Source organism: Apis mellifera, linkage group LG11 (genome assembly GCF_003254395.2).
Source record: "Apis mellifera strain DH4 linkage group LG11, Amel_HAv3.1, whole genome shotgun sequence".
In the NCBI taxonomy this organism is placed as follows: Eukaryota; Metazoa; Arthropoda; class Insecta; order Hymenoptera; family Apidae; genus Apis; species Apis mellifera.
This window is the reverse complement of record NC_037648.1, coordinates 595,697-611,393: the sequence shown is the minus strand read 5'-3', so window position 1 is coordinate 611,393 and position 15,697 is coordinate 595,697. Positions and strand designations below refer to the sequence as shown.

Here is a 15,697-nt window from a genome sequence, read left to right as displayed (position 1 = left end):
AGATGGGTATTAATGCGCAGACGCATCAGCGCACCGCGCAAAGGCGAATTCTTGGCTGTCAAGTTTCAGCTCAGGTGAGCGTTCCCTTCAGAGAGACTCGGGTGACGTTTGCAACGTTCGACCGTTTCTAAATATATCCGTTCAATTCGTATCGAAGCTTAGCAAAGAATTCAACGAATATATAACCAGTGTTATTTTTTTCAATTAAAACGGTAACCTAAATTTTCGCGCAACAGGTAGAAGCTTCTTGTAAGTATAACCTGAAACAAATTTTCAAACGTTTTTTTACGTGACGGCAGTCGCACGTGGTAAAAATTTCCCGTTAATCGTTCTAAGTTAATCGTACTTTCGATTTTTGCGATAACGTTGTAAAATTGTGAACGGAAACACGTTTACCGCGACGCCAGTGAACTCACCGCGAGTGTTCTCGAGAAAGAGGAGAAAAAAGAAACAGAAACGATCGTGGCATTCGCAAGGAAAACGACACGCCACTGCCAGTGGACGCGCTACTGGACATGATGGCTTTAGGAATTACAATTACCATGGTTCATTGTTGGCTGTGATGTGACAGGTATTTACGTATACCATTGTGTTTGTATAAATCGTAGATTCGAAAACTACGAGAAAGTGGAATGAATCGAAAGATGTTTGTAGTAGAATATAGAATGATTTCGAAAAGAAATCGGAAGATTTCAGAGTGCGAATGAAAAAGCTATAAAGAATTTTCTAACGGGATTTCAAAATATTTGTCCCAATCGAAATTAATTTCGATAGATTTTTTAACGACAGAAATTTTTTAATTAATTTATCGAATATAATGTGACAAAAACCACGATAAATATTATACAGTAACTTTAAAATTACATGAATAAAATAAATTACAAAAAATTATAAAGAGGAATTGGAATTTTCTCTTCGACGATTTGATATTCTGAGAATATAGAAAGAATTGAATTAACTATCGTTCTAGTAATAATTTCAATAAGAACTATTTGAATATTATTTATCTATCAATTACATTTGATCATTATGATTCTCTTAGAACATCTTATTATTAAAATTACTAACTTATCACATAAATTTACAATACGTTAATCAAATTAACAATAAAATAATAAAAGAATAAAGAAGAATTAAATTTCTAGGTTTACGTAACTAATAAATATCTCACTAAATAAAAAAAATAGATCAAGGAGTTTTTCTTCGCAACGTTACAATGTATACAAATTTAGAATATTAGTCGATATCATTAGAGATTTACAATATGATATTCGTCAAATCGTTTAAATTTATAATATTAGTCGAAATCGTTAAGAGAAAGCATCATCCGCTTTTATATAGGATTATAGGCCTTCTAATAGACTTTCGCACGCATTTAGACGAACAATCACGAATACGTAAGTGAAACGAATGTTACGAATCGAATGAAAAATTTCACGTACAATTATACGTGTAATTATGAAAACGTGCGTAATTTAAAATGTAATAATAAAAAAGAAAGAGAGGCAACAGTTCGTAATATAGAAAGCTTTATTAAAAATCTCGGTGCATCAAAAATGAAACGTATCATCAATAATTCGATGTATCGATAATCTCGTTGAAATATCGATTCGAATATATATCGAATTATCGATCGATTTAATATAGAAATTTTTATTTTTTTTCTTCCTTATTTAAATTTATTTTTAGAAATCTTTTTAACGATTGCTCGTGAATTATCGATATATATTTCATTATTCACCCATCGATACATTCGATATGTTCAAAATATATCGAATCGTTAAGATATCGTTAATTGAAAAAAATATAATTTTTTAATAAAGATTATTAATAAAAACTGTTTATTTTATTATTTAATACAGATATTTTTAAATAAGAAAGAAACACTCTATTTTTATCCATTAACGATAATATCGATATATCGAAAACTATCCAACTAATAATATATCGTATCAATAATCGATAATTGCAATTCTTTTCCATTTTCTACATTGTATTCATTTTTTTTTCTTTATTTCCTTTAAAATAATTTTAACGTTTAATCATACACTTCTTGATATTGAGATCAAAGTTCTATTTATTACATTATACTTAAAAATTTATGAATCAGAAAAAGATTGCAATAAAAATGTATAACAATTCATTTTTTTGTAATTAGAGTCTAATTATAGTTGATTGATTCTTTTCTTAAATAATAAAAGTTCACACACGAATTCAATATATTTAATTAGGATCTGATTAAAATTTCTTTCCAATGAAATATAATAAATCAAAGAAATTCTATCGGGCTGAAAACAATTGAATCATCTACCCGAGGAAGCATCGTTTCCTTATACGATATTCGATACAATGAAAGTTCCGATATGTGCGTGCTAGACGTTCAAGAATTTAGTGGAATCAGTATTTAGGCCAACGGAAAACAAGATTAAACTACTTGTGTCAAAAAGAGAAAAGCACGGGGTCGGCCAATTTGAATCAAATGTTACTATGTCAAATATATCCACCTCCTGTCTCTAAATAATACATCAATTTCATCGATATTGTTAATATATAAAATTTTTGAACATTGTCGATTTGATTAATTAAATTAATAAAGTATTTTGCAATACTTAAACAAATAATATATACACGCAGAGTTAGATAGACGCCTATGAATAATTTAAAACTTGATTATCATTTCAGATATCAAATATATCATCACTTGTATCAGAGAGGTATATATGGAACTTATTTAAAATTTTTATCCAATCTTTTGATATTCTCTACTATTCGTATTAACATAATTTATACCGAAACTTTCCATTTATTGAATTTAAATTTAATTTTCAGTGTGTTAAAATTTTATATAAGATGGAAGGAAAAAAAAAAAATTATTTTTCGAACGGACGATATTTAATAATTTATGATCGGAGGTGAGGCGGAATGCAAAATAGATCAACTGCGGGATACGTAAGAACAGACCTTCGCTAGCCTAATTGCCGTCGTAAAATTAAGAAAGATCGACAGGTTGATCGTTCCTTGAGAGGGATAACGTGATTTATGCAACGGTGGAAAAATCATTTTCTTCTCTCTTTTTTTCTTTTTTTTTTTTTTTTTTTTTAGGGCTCGTAAAATCGGATGCAAATGAGCGGAAATCCTCGCCAGGGGAATTTATTTCTTTCGAATCCAATTTCGAGGATCGTACGTATCATTCCCGAAGACACCGTTATCGCAAATTGCTCTCGCCACGTTGACTGCATTCAACGTGGCGAGATATATTAAAGAAAATAACCAGCTATTCATACCACAACTGACTCACACCTGCGATATTTAAAAGAATTTCACGCTTCTCGTTATAACATTTCCTTCATCGCGAATCTGAACGCGAATCTCGTCTCTTTAATTCTGCACGATTCTACTTGGAACGTGTCGTTCATCATGGCTGCGGTTGAGATGGACGGAGACTTTTTCCCGATGAATTAACATTCCGGCGAATATATTTCGAAAGAGATCTCGTAAGTTTTTCCTCCCTTTTTATCCTTTTCGGAAGAGCAGAAAATATTTAATGTAGATAACGTTCGTATCGACTACTCTTTTACAGTGGATTATTTGAAATTTTTTACGAATGATTGATCGATTTAAAATTTGTTTTTTAATTATACGATAGTTGTTCAAATGATTTATTATTCGAATATAAATTGATTTATATTATGTTTGAATTAATGTGTCTAACAATTTTTGTATCCGATGGGTTTTAGAAAGGTTAATTTATTCTTTCGTTATAGGTTATGTCAAAAATGTATTCCTTTGTGTACACGTGTATATTTGAAAATTGTTTAATTGTGTCTCACGTATTGATAAATTTAAATCATTCTGAATGATTGTTGGAACAAATTTATCCAATTAATTCGTATAATCGACATTCTGACTTGATTTTGAAAAGAATTCGAGAAAATTCTGAGATACTTACTTGAAATTTTTATTTCGTCAAAAAGTTTATTTTTGTCGGGAAAAATAAAAATTTCTTCGTGAGGAGATCGAAAAATTTTCTTTAACAAAATTGTATTCGTGCATTAATATAAAAATATCTCATTATTTGTAATTATATTTAATTAAATCAAGTAATTGCTGTTGTTACGCTACATAAATTCATAATAAATTTTCAAGTTATTCAGAATGTTAATCAAAAAACATATCCAGGAAGTCTTGTTTCTTTTATGACGTCAAAAAGATTTTCCAAGTTGCGAGGGAGAAAAGATTTTTATCCTGTTTTTCATCGAATGAAATCGTACGTATATATATATATATATAATAATGAACACATTTAAATGCAGGATGTGTGAAACGTGTATGCAATTAAAACAAATTGCTCATCGTTAATCTGGTTAGGAAACTGTTCGACCGTTTAGAAAGCCAATTCGGGCTTTCAGCAATAACAGATGAATTATTTAACACTTTCGCGAGATCATCGTCCTTACGCGATGTTTATTACGCGAGTGTCGATCATGTCGAGATGGCGTTCCTTCAAAGTTTCACGATGTTTCGTACGATTTACACAGGAAATATAAGAAACGTAGTTTGCGTGGCAAAGTGTCATAAATCTTGCCGCTAAATGAAAAATAACTCGCGTTAAAGAGAAATTAAAATAAAAAATGATCGATTGATTAATTTGTAAATGGAAAAAAAAACTAGTTTTTCCAGAACGAAGTATCGTAAATCTCTAATGACGGTAAAAAAATTTATATCTTTAAGATTAACACTATTTCACTTTCGAAATTTTTCTAAACGGTAATTCTAAACGAATTAGGAAATAATATAGCGAATATAGATTCGGATTCGAGAAGCGATATGTTTAGGTTACGAAAATAAGAGTTAACCTAACCTAAAATCGCGAAGCAATCGAAGAAGAAAAAGAATTTACCGATACGTGGATAATATTGGTTCGATTATCACGAAAGGGGAAGAGAGTTTTTTCGTCGGACAGTACAACAGTTTTAACATAAGAGAACGCTCATTCATATGAAACGATTTGATGGTTCGAGAATTGTGTCAACGTGGTAATTAGATACCGTTAGTGTTACTACACTGCCTCATCGAGGAGTTACATTCGATCGATCGCATTCACGTAGTATCGTGTTAGAGCGCAATAACGATCTACTAGGCGAAATATATATTTCATTCGATCGAATAAATCAATGACGATTAGACGATAATTAGACGCGATAACAGTCAAGTATCGTCGATCGTAAATATTGTTCGTTCTTTTTTTTTCACGATCGCAAATCGTAAAAATAAATTAGAATAAATTATCGGTAATTATAATTCGTGTTTATATATATAATATATAAGGTGGATAATAATGTGGCATAATTATATCTTCTAATTTTTAAAATCAATGATTTGAGCGTGTCGATAGAAATGATAATGATAAAGTTTAATTGTTGAATTATTTTATTCAATATCGACTATTATCGAATACTTAAAGATTGCATTAATTACATTATTATCGTTATTAGTTCAAAACTTGTAGCGATTAATACTCATTTCTACTAATTTCTTTTTTAAAAATTCGTAAATACAACTGAAGATATTCTTTCTTAGTGATAATTAATTTTTTCAATTTCGTCAATAATGTATATTTTCTCACTCAAACAACGATAACAAAAATGTCAATAATATTGTTAAAACAATAAAAATCGTGTTTACTCTTTTGAGTAAATACGCGCTGTTAATTTGTGCAAGAAATGCAACTGTGCTGCCACGTGTTTCTTTATCTATAACCATAATTCTATGCCTTTCAACTAGCGCATTCGATCAGGAATGTTGAATGAGAATACATACTAATCGTAACAAAGCCTAGCACTCGTAGATACGAAAAGGACAAACAATTTGTGACGCAAAGGCGCATTTTATCTTGGAATTAATAAATAGGTTAATAAATAATTAATAATAATCGTATCGCGATCGTTGAACGATATTTGCCAATCGATGTAACGAAATGAAGTAAGAAGCTAAACGAAAATATGATTTTTCTAAATCGTCTTTCAAAACTTTCAATTTCGTAAAAGTTTTTATATTGGAAAATTATTTGCATCTATTTAAACAATTATTTTAAACGTTCAATTAATATATTCATTGTCAAAAAAAAAAACAAACGAAAATTTTCTTATAATCATATTTCAATATTTTAGATTAATTAAGAGATAAACAATCATCTCTCTATACGTTAAAATCATTGTATTTGTTCCATTTTATAATTACACGATTATTAATTTTCAAATTCTAATGGTATAATTTAAGATAGATAACTAATAGTTTAGGTTATATTATTTTTCACGATTAAAATTTGAAAAATATACAAGCAATACTTGATTAAAATCAATAATAATTAATGCATGATGTTTAAATTATCAATTGTAAATTTATAAATTATCAAAATTAATCGAAATTGCGATTAATTCAAACTCGATTTTAACCTAACCTCAAAATACATCGAAGAATTGCGCGAATACGAATTTCTCCGAATTGTTACTGCGAAAGTAATATTTATATCAGTTTTCGTAAAGCACGTTATGTAATGTTAACGAACCAGCAAAATTTTACGCGGTGTACGATTTTTTCACTCTTACTCGAGAAATTATTCGTGCAAAGATCCGTATATATATATATAATTTCAAATCGAATTTAATTTAAACTTGTTCTTTTTAGAAACAATTTCCTTTGTAAATGATGGAAAAAAATTTTATTAGATCAATTATTAAATCAATAATAATACAAACGAATTTTAAGTCATTTTTTTGGCGAGCACAAAATACAAGTTCATAAATCATGCCGAGCAAATGTATTTATTATTTATTACTTGATAATTACACAGGAAAAGAAAAAAAAAGAAATACAATTTTTTTCGAGGTTTAAAGCCTCGTTTCCGAGTAAAATAAAGTTTGAAAAATGCAAATGAAATTGAACGATTAGATAAGTTGATTATTTTACATAGAAAATTTAAGTAAAGAGCGTAAGAATAAAATTTTGTCGAAAAAATCGTACTCTACTATTTTTAGAATATACTTTGATTTATTTTATCTCGTTGGATTATTCATGTTTCTCTGATGACAATAAAATAATCCAGAAATTATCATTATTTCTTTCCTCTAATAAAATTTTGAATTTAAAAGAAAACGAAGCGGAAATAAAAACAAATATAACTGAGAATAAAGGGATGGGGAGGGAGAGGGGAAGTAACGTCGCGAGAAGATAGAAATCCTTGAATTTATCCCCTTACGAAACGATAAGTGAACGTATAAATCAAAAAAAAAAAAAAAAAAAAAAAAAAGTCCTTTTTTTTCGTAATTCAACCAGGTAATTAGAATTATCATAAAAAAAAATTTAATTTCCATTCCTTCGTACTATACGAAATATAATTAAAATCCGCCAATATGTATTCATACATTCACATATCCGAAATGTATATAAATTCTCACCTTTGACATAAACGTAAGAACTGTTCCCTATGTTCCCGTCACTACGAGATGCATTGCGAAATTTATCCGAGTAAAAAAGTTGGAGAACGAATCGATGCGACGAAAAAGCGGCAAGAAGAAAATGATTATTATATTTTTTTTCTTTTCTTACAATTGGAAAGTGAACGGAAGAAAACTGTAACGGTAACGTTAGAACCAGAAGCTAGAAACGATGAATTAATTAGAGATATATCTTTTTATTTTTCAGGGTCGCGACGCGTACGTACATACATAATCGAAACAATGGAGTCTCTATGAGCCTCGTCCCTCCTTCAAGTTTCCACTTCCCTACAACATCCCTCGTATCTTGATCTCAAAAGAAAAAAAAAAAGAAAAAAGAAAAAAAAAGAGAAAAAGAAAAAAGAAAAAAAAAATCGTTCGATCTCTATCTCTATCTCCCATTTCATCGAAGAAGGAATCATCGTGAACATGTCCAAGTACAATGTCCAGGACGTCGATCTCGAAACGGGGAAGCAGGTTCGGTTAACCGGATACAGCAATGCCGCCTTCGAGGATCCTCTTCGAAGCAACAACAACGATCTCGATCAAATGCCCGAGTTTGAGAACAGACTCAACAATATTCGTGTTTGCAATCAGGATGACAAAACCGCGAGCAACGATGGTGAGTTTTTTCCCTCTCTTTCCCTCTCTTTCCCTCTCTTTCTCTCTCTCTCGTTGTGTTGTTATTAATAAGATAAGAGTATACGCCGCGCTCGATCGATAAAGTGACAAAAAAGTGAAGGAGAAGATTCTTCGAAAGATAGAATAAAAGAAGGATATTTCTCGTTCGAGGCTTTGTTTGTTTTTTTTTTTTTTTTCTTAGTTATTTGACAATTAATGGATCGATGGAAATGACTTGGTCGCGTCCAAGGATATTTCTTTCTATTTTTAATTATCGATAACTGGAAAAAAAGAAAAAATAAAGCCTCGAACGAAATTTTTCTTTTTCTCCTTTCCACTCTCTTGATTTTCGTCTTGTTTTAAATGAGAATTTTCGTCGTAATTATCGTTTCACGTTTTCCACTAGAATCGAAATTAAATTCTTATTTCGCGTATATTTTTACATTCGTTGGAACGTGTGGCACGTGTTTCCCGCATTTTGAAATCTTTATTAATCACGTGTTGGATTATTCGAGGATAATTAATTCGACGAATTAATTAATTGTCGAAGTAAATAACGAGGGATACAAATATTATCCACAAGTAATCCTAAAATTTAACGAGATGATCGATTGTTTGATTGATTGGTTAATACAAATTATCTTATACATATTTCGGACATATTATGCTCTATCTTTTGAATCTCGATGAATTATTCATCGATACGATATACAATATAGAATGACCTTTAGAGTTGGAGTAAAAATAAATTATATTTGTTTTTACGTTTTTTAAAAAACAAAAATTATTAAAATTTCGTTGACTTTCTCGACAATGGCCATGAAACTCGATGCTGAATTTAAAATTGTTTATAATTGCTGAAACGAATAATACGATTTTACGACATTCTTATTGCTTGAAATGAATCATGATAATGAAACTAATTACAAGCTCGTCAAAATTAACCAATTTTAATCAATGTTATCTTTGTAAAAAAAATGTTAATCGCCAATAAATTACAACGGTAAAATTATTATCCATCTTTTTTCATCTTATCTGCTTTATCATTTCAAACTATCAATAATAATAATAATAATAAGAAAAAGAAGAAGAAGAGGAAGGATCATCTTTCTCAATCTCTTTCTTTATCGCGTCTTCAAGGAGCTTTTGCGTTATTCTTAAAAAAAAAAAAAAAAAAAAAAAAGACATCTCTTTTACGAAACGTACATATGTAGGACAGAGGATTTTACAATTTAATATCGATGAATTTTTTAACGTGACCAACCTTGATTCCCATTCTCGATTTAAATTCAATATTCAAAGTGGATAATTTCAAACACCTGATAGTCGCAGGTTTATCGATTAAGAATTCTACGACATGCAAATCGCGAATAAATTATAAGGCAGATTACGAACGGAACGAAATAAATCTCCATCGAGGCAAAAGCGGACTCTTCAAGGCGGTTTTTACGATTATTGTACATCTACCGAGCCTGTGTGCGCTAAATCCGTTTGAGATTCAATTTTCCAATGCGGGGCCATGAGAATATTCATAAAAGAAGAAGAAGAAGAAGAAATAAAAAATGATCGTTTGATAATTTGATAGATGGAAAAGTATCGATAACGACCCAACAGTTTAACATTTGATTATATCAATTATTCTCCTTCGTCGTTTTAAATTGTTACGCTAGCTGTTAATTTTTCTCTCTCTCTCTTTTTTCTTCTTTTTATGATGCAATTTCGCGATTGTCCGATTCCAAGATTATCAAGAGAACAATTAATGGAAATTATGGGAATAAAATTAATATAGCGGTTCTTTGAAATTTCTTTAAAACTTAAATTTCGAAAAGTATTATTTTTCTTTTTTTATATATGGAAAAAAAATTTTCTTATATCCTTTTCTTTTATCCTTCCAGAAATAAAAATATCATATTTTATTCTGTTTTATCGATCGGATCCGTGAAACGATTGGATCCGTTTCTATGACGATTTTTAAAAATTGGAAAATTCGGATGATAAAATAAACGATCAATCTATTAAGTAACGAGGTACATTTTAATAAAAGGAAAAAAGAAAAAAACGCAATTCATCTGATTTCTTAAAAAAAAAAAAAAAAGGAGAGGTCGCGAGTCATTTGAATATTTCGAAGGCTATTTTTATTACGAGTCGAGTAAATAGAAAAAAAAAGTTGGGAAACGTTGAAAATTAAATTTTCAAATGACGTCAAAGAAGAGTGTCGTGGGAAAAACGATATGTCATTTAATACGAATTCTCACGAAATGAGATGCAAACGAGGGGAGGAAAGAAAAAAAACTTGGCGTTGCGAATTTGCCTCGTTCGAGTTTTGAGGTTAGGCCTCGAGCGCGTGTTTGACAAGTTACTCAAAGTTACGGATCCTTCTGATTCACTTCGTTCCCGTTTGCGAAATAATGACGTGTGACAGGAAAGCTCTTCTATTACTCTCTATTCTTTAAAGTTTTTCCTTGATACAACCTGTTTTAAAAATGATAATGAGATTTCGTTAGCTCGTAACACTTTCATTTCAATAAACGTGCAAGAGTGTTAAATACTATATAAGAAGAACTTGTTTATTTCGCGATAAAAATTAGAAAAAAAATTTTGATTGAAAATAATGTGTGATTTTCATAATATAATTTGTTCGAATTATCTGAAACGAATTATAATAATTGAAATTTGGAAAATATCATCCTTATTAGCATATAAAATGGTATAAAATAATTCAGAATTTATATTACTCGTTTCGTAATAACTTTCGCAATTGATATCGATACCTCGCGATTATCTTTCTAAAATGAGATTTTCAACATTACGTTTCAAACCATTTTTCAACGATATTGAAATTATCTTTAAATTACAATTAATAAATACAAATTTTATCCATTTTATCCCATTAATTTTTAATCTCAAAAATAATATCTCTCCTTTATTTAATTTTTCAATATGACGAAATATGACGATAGAACAAAAGTTATTATTTATATTTTCTTGAATTCGATCGATCAAACATTAATACTCAATATGATTTATCATTTGTAAGAAGGGACAAAGAGAAGCCAATTTATAATTCTTTGTTAAAATATATTAAAATATAGATAACAATTTAGCAATAAATAACGATATCCATAAAATGTTAAGAAAGAAGCGAATTATTATACTCTTTCGTAATCAAATATCTCATAAATAAATTTGTCGTTCAAATTTAAAAAAATTCTCTTAAACATTATCTTTTTTGACGAAATAACTAACAAAATTTCGATACAATCAATTAACGGAAAATTAAAAAGTATTAAAAATTTTTAAAAGTATTAAAAATTATTTTCGATTCGTTTAATTCCAATTTTTCAAAAAAATCGAAACGAATCCGGTGAAATTTCATTTAACGTATGTAATGTCGATTGAATGGATATCATTTTTAATTCATTGGATAATTTATATTTTCCTTCAAACATCACGTGCCGTATGCGCAGAACCAGTTAAACCTGTCTCACTTCACTTTTGGACGCAATTATCACCAGTTATACGGGAACTACAGCACTGTGCACACTCGCACACATATTATGGTAATCCTAATATCCCGTCGTGGCTCGAGTCAGATGTGCCCCGTGGCCGCACAGTTTTCTTTTTATTCCGCTATCTTTTTCCTCTCTTCGTCGTACTTTCTAAAATTGTTATTTAAAAAGGTCGTCACGCGATCCGAGGAATCTACATCGCTATTCTACACACGTGCATTAACCATTTTCCTACACGGTTTAATTATACCGTTTGCCCATTGTAAACGTTTCTCAGCTCGTCGTGCAATGATCTTTGTTTACACGTGTATTCTCGTTTCGTGCATTAGATATCGCCAATACCTTTCACGTCGGTTGAAACATTTTTATATTTTGTACGTAGTGAGGATGGAAGAAAATTCTATATATTGAAAATTTTTTATAATTCTTAAATTTATATGAATTATCGATTACTCAAGGTGAATATATATATATAAAATTGAAAATATTATTTAAACTTAATTTATAAAGTATGATAAATTTTCACTCTCTTATATTTCATCGCTCAATCGTATATTTTTCTAGTATAATAAAAAATGAAATTTTTTTTTTCCAGTTCCTCAAAATCCTGAAAAAGATCTATTATGCTCTCTAGGAAGAAAATGGGTGTATCAACGAATCAAAAGGTCGTGCAAGAAAAAAATGGTTTACAAAAGGGTACCTATAGCAGCGTGGATACAAACGTATCGTAAGGATTACATAGTAAGTGATCTCGTTGCTGGTATTACCGTAGGCCTTACCGTTATACCACAGGCGATAGCTTATGCGAATGTGGCAGGACTTCCTTTGCAGGTAAGAACGTTTATTCTTTTATCTTTCCAAGTTTTATTTAAACATCGTGTTAACGTTTATAATTTTTTTTAATATACGTACTTTTTTTTAATATTGTTTATTTGTTCTCACACTATTCTCTCTAAAAATTTCCTTCTTTTTCGCAGTACGGTTTATATTCGTCTTTCATGGCATGCTTCGTTTACACTATCTTTGGATCCTGCAAAGACGTTCCAGTTGGGCCAACTGCAATTATCGCAATCTTGACAAGGGAAACGTTACAAAAATCCGATTTAGGGCCCGATTTTGCGGTTCTTCTAACCTTCATCTCTGGTTGCGCGTGTTTATTAATGGGAATTTTACATTTAGGTATTATTATTATTATTATTATTATTATTATTATCGAATTTACGAGATTAAATTTAAATATTTATATATTTTCTCTTCTCATCAGGTTTTCTATTGGATTTCATATCGGGACCAGTTTCGGTCGGTTTTACGTCGGCAGCAGCCATAATTATTGCTACTAGCCAAGTGAAGGATATTCTAGGCATTCACATCGGTGGTAGTAAATTTGTCGAAGTATGGCAAAATATATTCGAGAAAATTGGGGAGACAAAGCTCTGGGACAGTGCATTGGGTATCACTTGTATAATCGTACTTCTTCTCCTTAGAGTTAGTACCATCATTCAACATGTCACAATCCTTATTGAAGTAAATTTTTAAATAAATATTTAATAATGTAAACTATTTAGAACATTGTCTATTAAATAGATACTTTTTTTCATAAGAATAAAGTAACTGAAATTTTGTTTTTTTTTTGCAGAAAATCAAAGATATACCATTTATGCAAAAAGCGGCAAAAATGTCGTCGAGAGTACAAGTAATTATGCAAAAATCACTTTGGTTGCTATCCACGGCACGAAATATTCTCGTGGTCCTCGTTTGCGGCGTTATATGCTGGCTTTTAGAAAGTCACTTAGGTTCCTCACCCGTTAAATTGACGGGCCACGTTAAACAAGGACTTCCGGAATTTCAGCTACCACCGTTTCAAACCAATCACAAGAACGAAACTTACAATTTCGTCGATATGGTTTCCGCACTCGGTTCTGGATGTCTAGTCATTCCTTTATTGAGCCTCTTAGAAACCATCTCTATTGCCAAAGTTTTCAGTGAGTCATACGCTTGTATATAACTAACAACATTACATAATGATTAAGTTTTTGGAGAACAAGTTTCTTTTTACCTGTAAATTGTATTGTATTGTAACAAGATCTCGTATAAAGGAAACGTATTTTTTTGTAGATGAAGGTAAACCAATCGATGCGACCCAAGAAATGTTGGCTTTAGGAGTGTGCAACGTTGTGTCAGCTTTCGTTTCTTCCATGCCCGTGAGCGGTGGCCTTAGTCGTGGTGCCGTAAATCATTCATCCGGAGTAAAAACGACTCTTGGCGGTGTTTATACTGGACTCTTAGTACTTGTATCACTTCAGTTCCTTACCCCATATTTGTACTTTATCCCTAACGCCGCCCTCGCTGCAATCATCATCGCGGCTGTCATTTTTATGGTGGAATTACACGTGATCAAGCCTATATGGAGAACAAAAAGTACAGTTTTTTAAATATAATGTTAATAAAATTTTACTTATGAACAGAGACTTTTCTGAATACGTTATACGATAAATAAATAAATAAATTTCTTTTCAGAAATTGATCTCATACCAGCTGTAGCTACATTTTTATGCTGTCTTTTTATAAGACTTGAATTAGGTATAGTAATTGGTATCGGTATAAACGTTTTGTTCCTACTTTATGCTTCAGCAAGACCATCGCTACGAGTTCATAAAGATACAGTAAGGAAATTTTTCATATTACATATATGATATAAATTAATGATCTGTTCATTTTTTTGTAATGAGAAATCATATTATTATATAAATATATACAATGTCATATTTGTTTTAGAGTATCAACGGCTGTGAATATCTTGTCATAACGCCCGACAGAAGTCTCGTTTTTCCAAGTGTCGAATACGTGCGGGCTGTAATTAGTAAACAAGGTACAAAACAGGGAACAGCGGTACCTGTTGTTATAGATTCTACACATATCCAAGCAGCAGATTTTACAGCTGCAAAGGTACATTATAAAATGTTATAATAGAAGATAGAAAAGTATGAAATATAGAATAATCAAAAAAAAATATTCAAAATAAAAAGAAAATTATATATATAATCAAGTTAGAAAATTATCGATATTATTATATAATTTATTTGTATGTTATAATTTATATATAATTCATTATTTATTAGGGAATTAAAAGTTTAACGGAAGATTTTTCGAAACGTGGACAACCTTTGATTTTTCATAATTTGAAACCGAGTATTATTGAAATTTTCAAAGGTGTAAAACCTTCTGGTTTAAAATGTAGTTCTAGCGAACTCGAACTTAACGATTGTTTGAAAGGTAATTAACTAATTTTATTTTTATACAATATGTTATATGATTAGATAATTTATTCGTTAATAATTGTTAAATTTTATATAGATATGTGTAATTTAGATTAAATTGTATAAAACTTTTATTTATTTTCAGAATTTTCAAATTCGTCAACTACTATGAACAGGTACTGATAATATTTAGACTTTTATAAGTTCCGTCCCGGAAGTACTCCTTTTTTTTTTTTATTTTATACATATCAGTATTATATTAACTCGAAAACGAACAATATAGATAATATTATAATAAAGAGGAACAATATGTTTTAATAATTATTGTAATTAAGTATCAATTAACCCTTTAGATACAATATTACATTATTTCGACGATATTTCATGTATGTAATTTCACGTAAATAAAATAAAAACTTTACAGTACTAAAAATATATGTAATACATATTAATGATGAAAATGTATTAAATATATTAATTTTAAATATTATAAAAAGATATATAGAAAAACTATATTATGAATATTGTGTCAAAAGGGTCTAAAATTATAATTATATAAGATTATGAGATATGTATATAAATTTATATAATTTGTCAGTAGCATTTTTTATATACATGCATTATTGTACATGCAATTTAAAAGTTATTATATGTAATATATAATAATATGTAATACTTTATATTATTTTAAAAAAAATTAACAAATATTAAAATTTTTTTTCAACCATTTTATTCTAAATCTTATATGATATACTATAAAAAAAAAATCAAAATTTTTAACAGTATATCATTTTTTTTTTAAATTAAAGAGAGT

General features: G+C 29.5%; 1 protein-coding gene across 6 annotated transcripts; it reads left to right on the top strand.

The window, feature by feature from the left end:
• The first annotated feature begins 49 nt into the window (after positions 1-49).
• Positions 50-15,204, top strand: LOC413934 (sodium-independent sulfate anion transporter). 6 transcript variants are annotated; one of them, XM_006557465.3, is made up of 11 exons: positions 50-571; positions 7,705-8,118; positions 12,222-12,457; positions 12,604-12,805; positions 12,891-13,150; positions 13,263-13,608; positions 13,742-14,044; positions 14,144-14,289; positions 14,402-14,572; positions 14,746-14,899; positions 15,029-15,204. In XM_006557465.3, exons 2-11 carry the CDS (start codon positions 7,926-7,928, stop codon positions 15,064-15,066), a joined length of 2,049 nt encoding a protein of 682 aa, XP_006557528.1. In that variant the 5' UTR covers positions 50-571; positions 7,705-7,925; the 3' UTR covers positions 15,067-15,204. The 6 variants fall into 6 exon arrangements, with proteins under 6 accessions (XP_006557528.1, XP_006557531.1, XP_006557532.1 ...); XM_006557468.2 differs by having other exon boundaries at positions 53-74; XM_006557469.3 differs by having other exon boundaries at positions 53-571; positions 12,891-13,111.
• Positions 15,205-15,697: the final 493 nt, after the last annotated feature.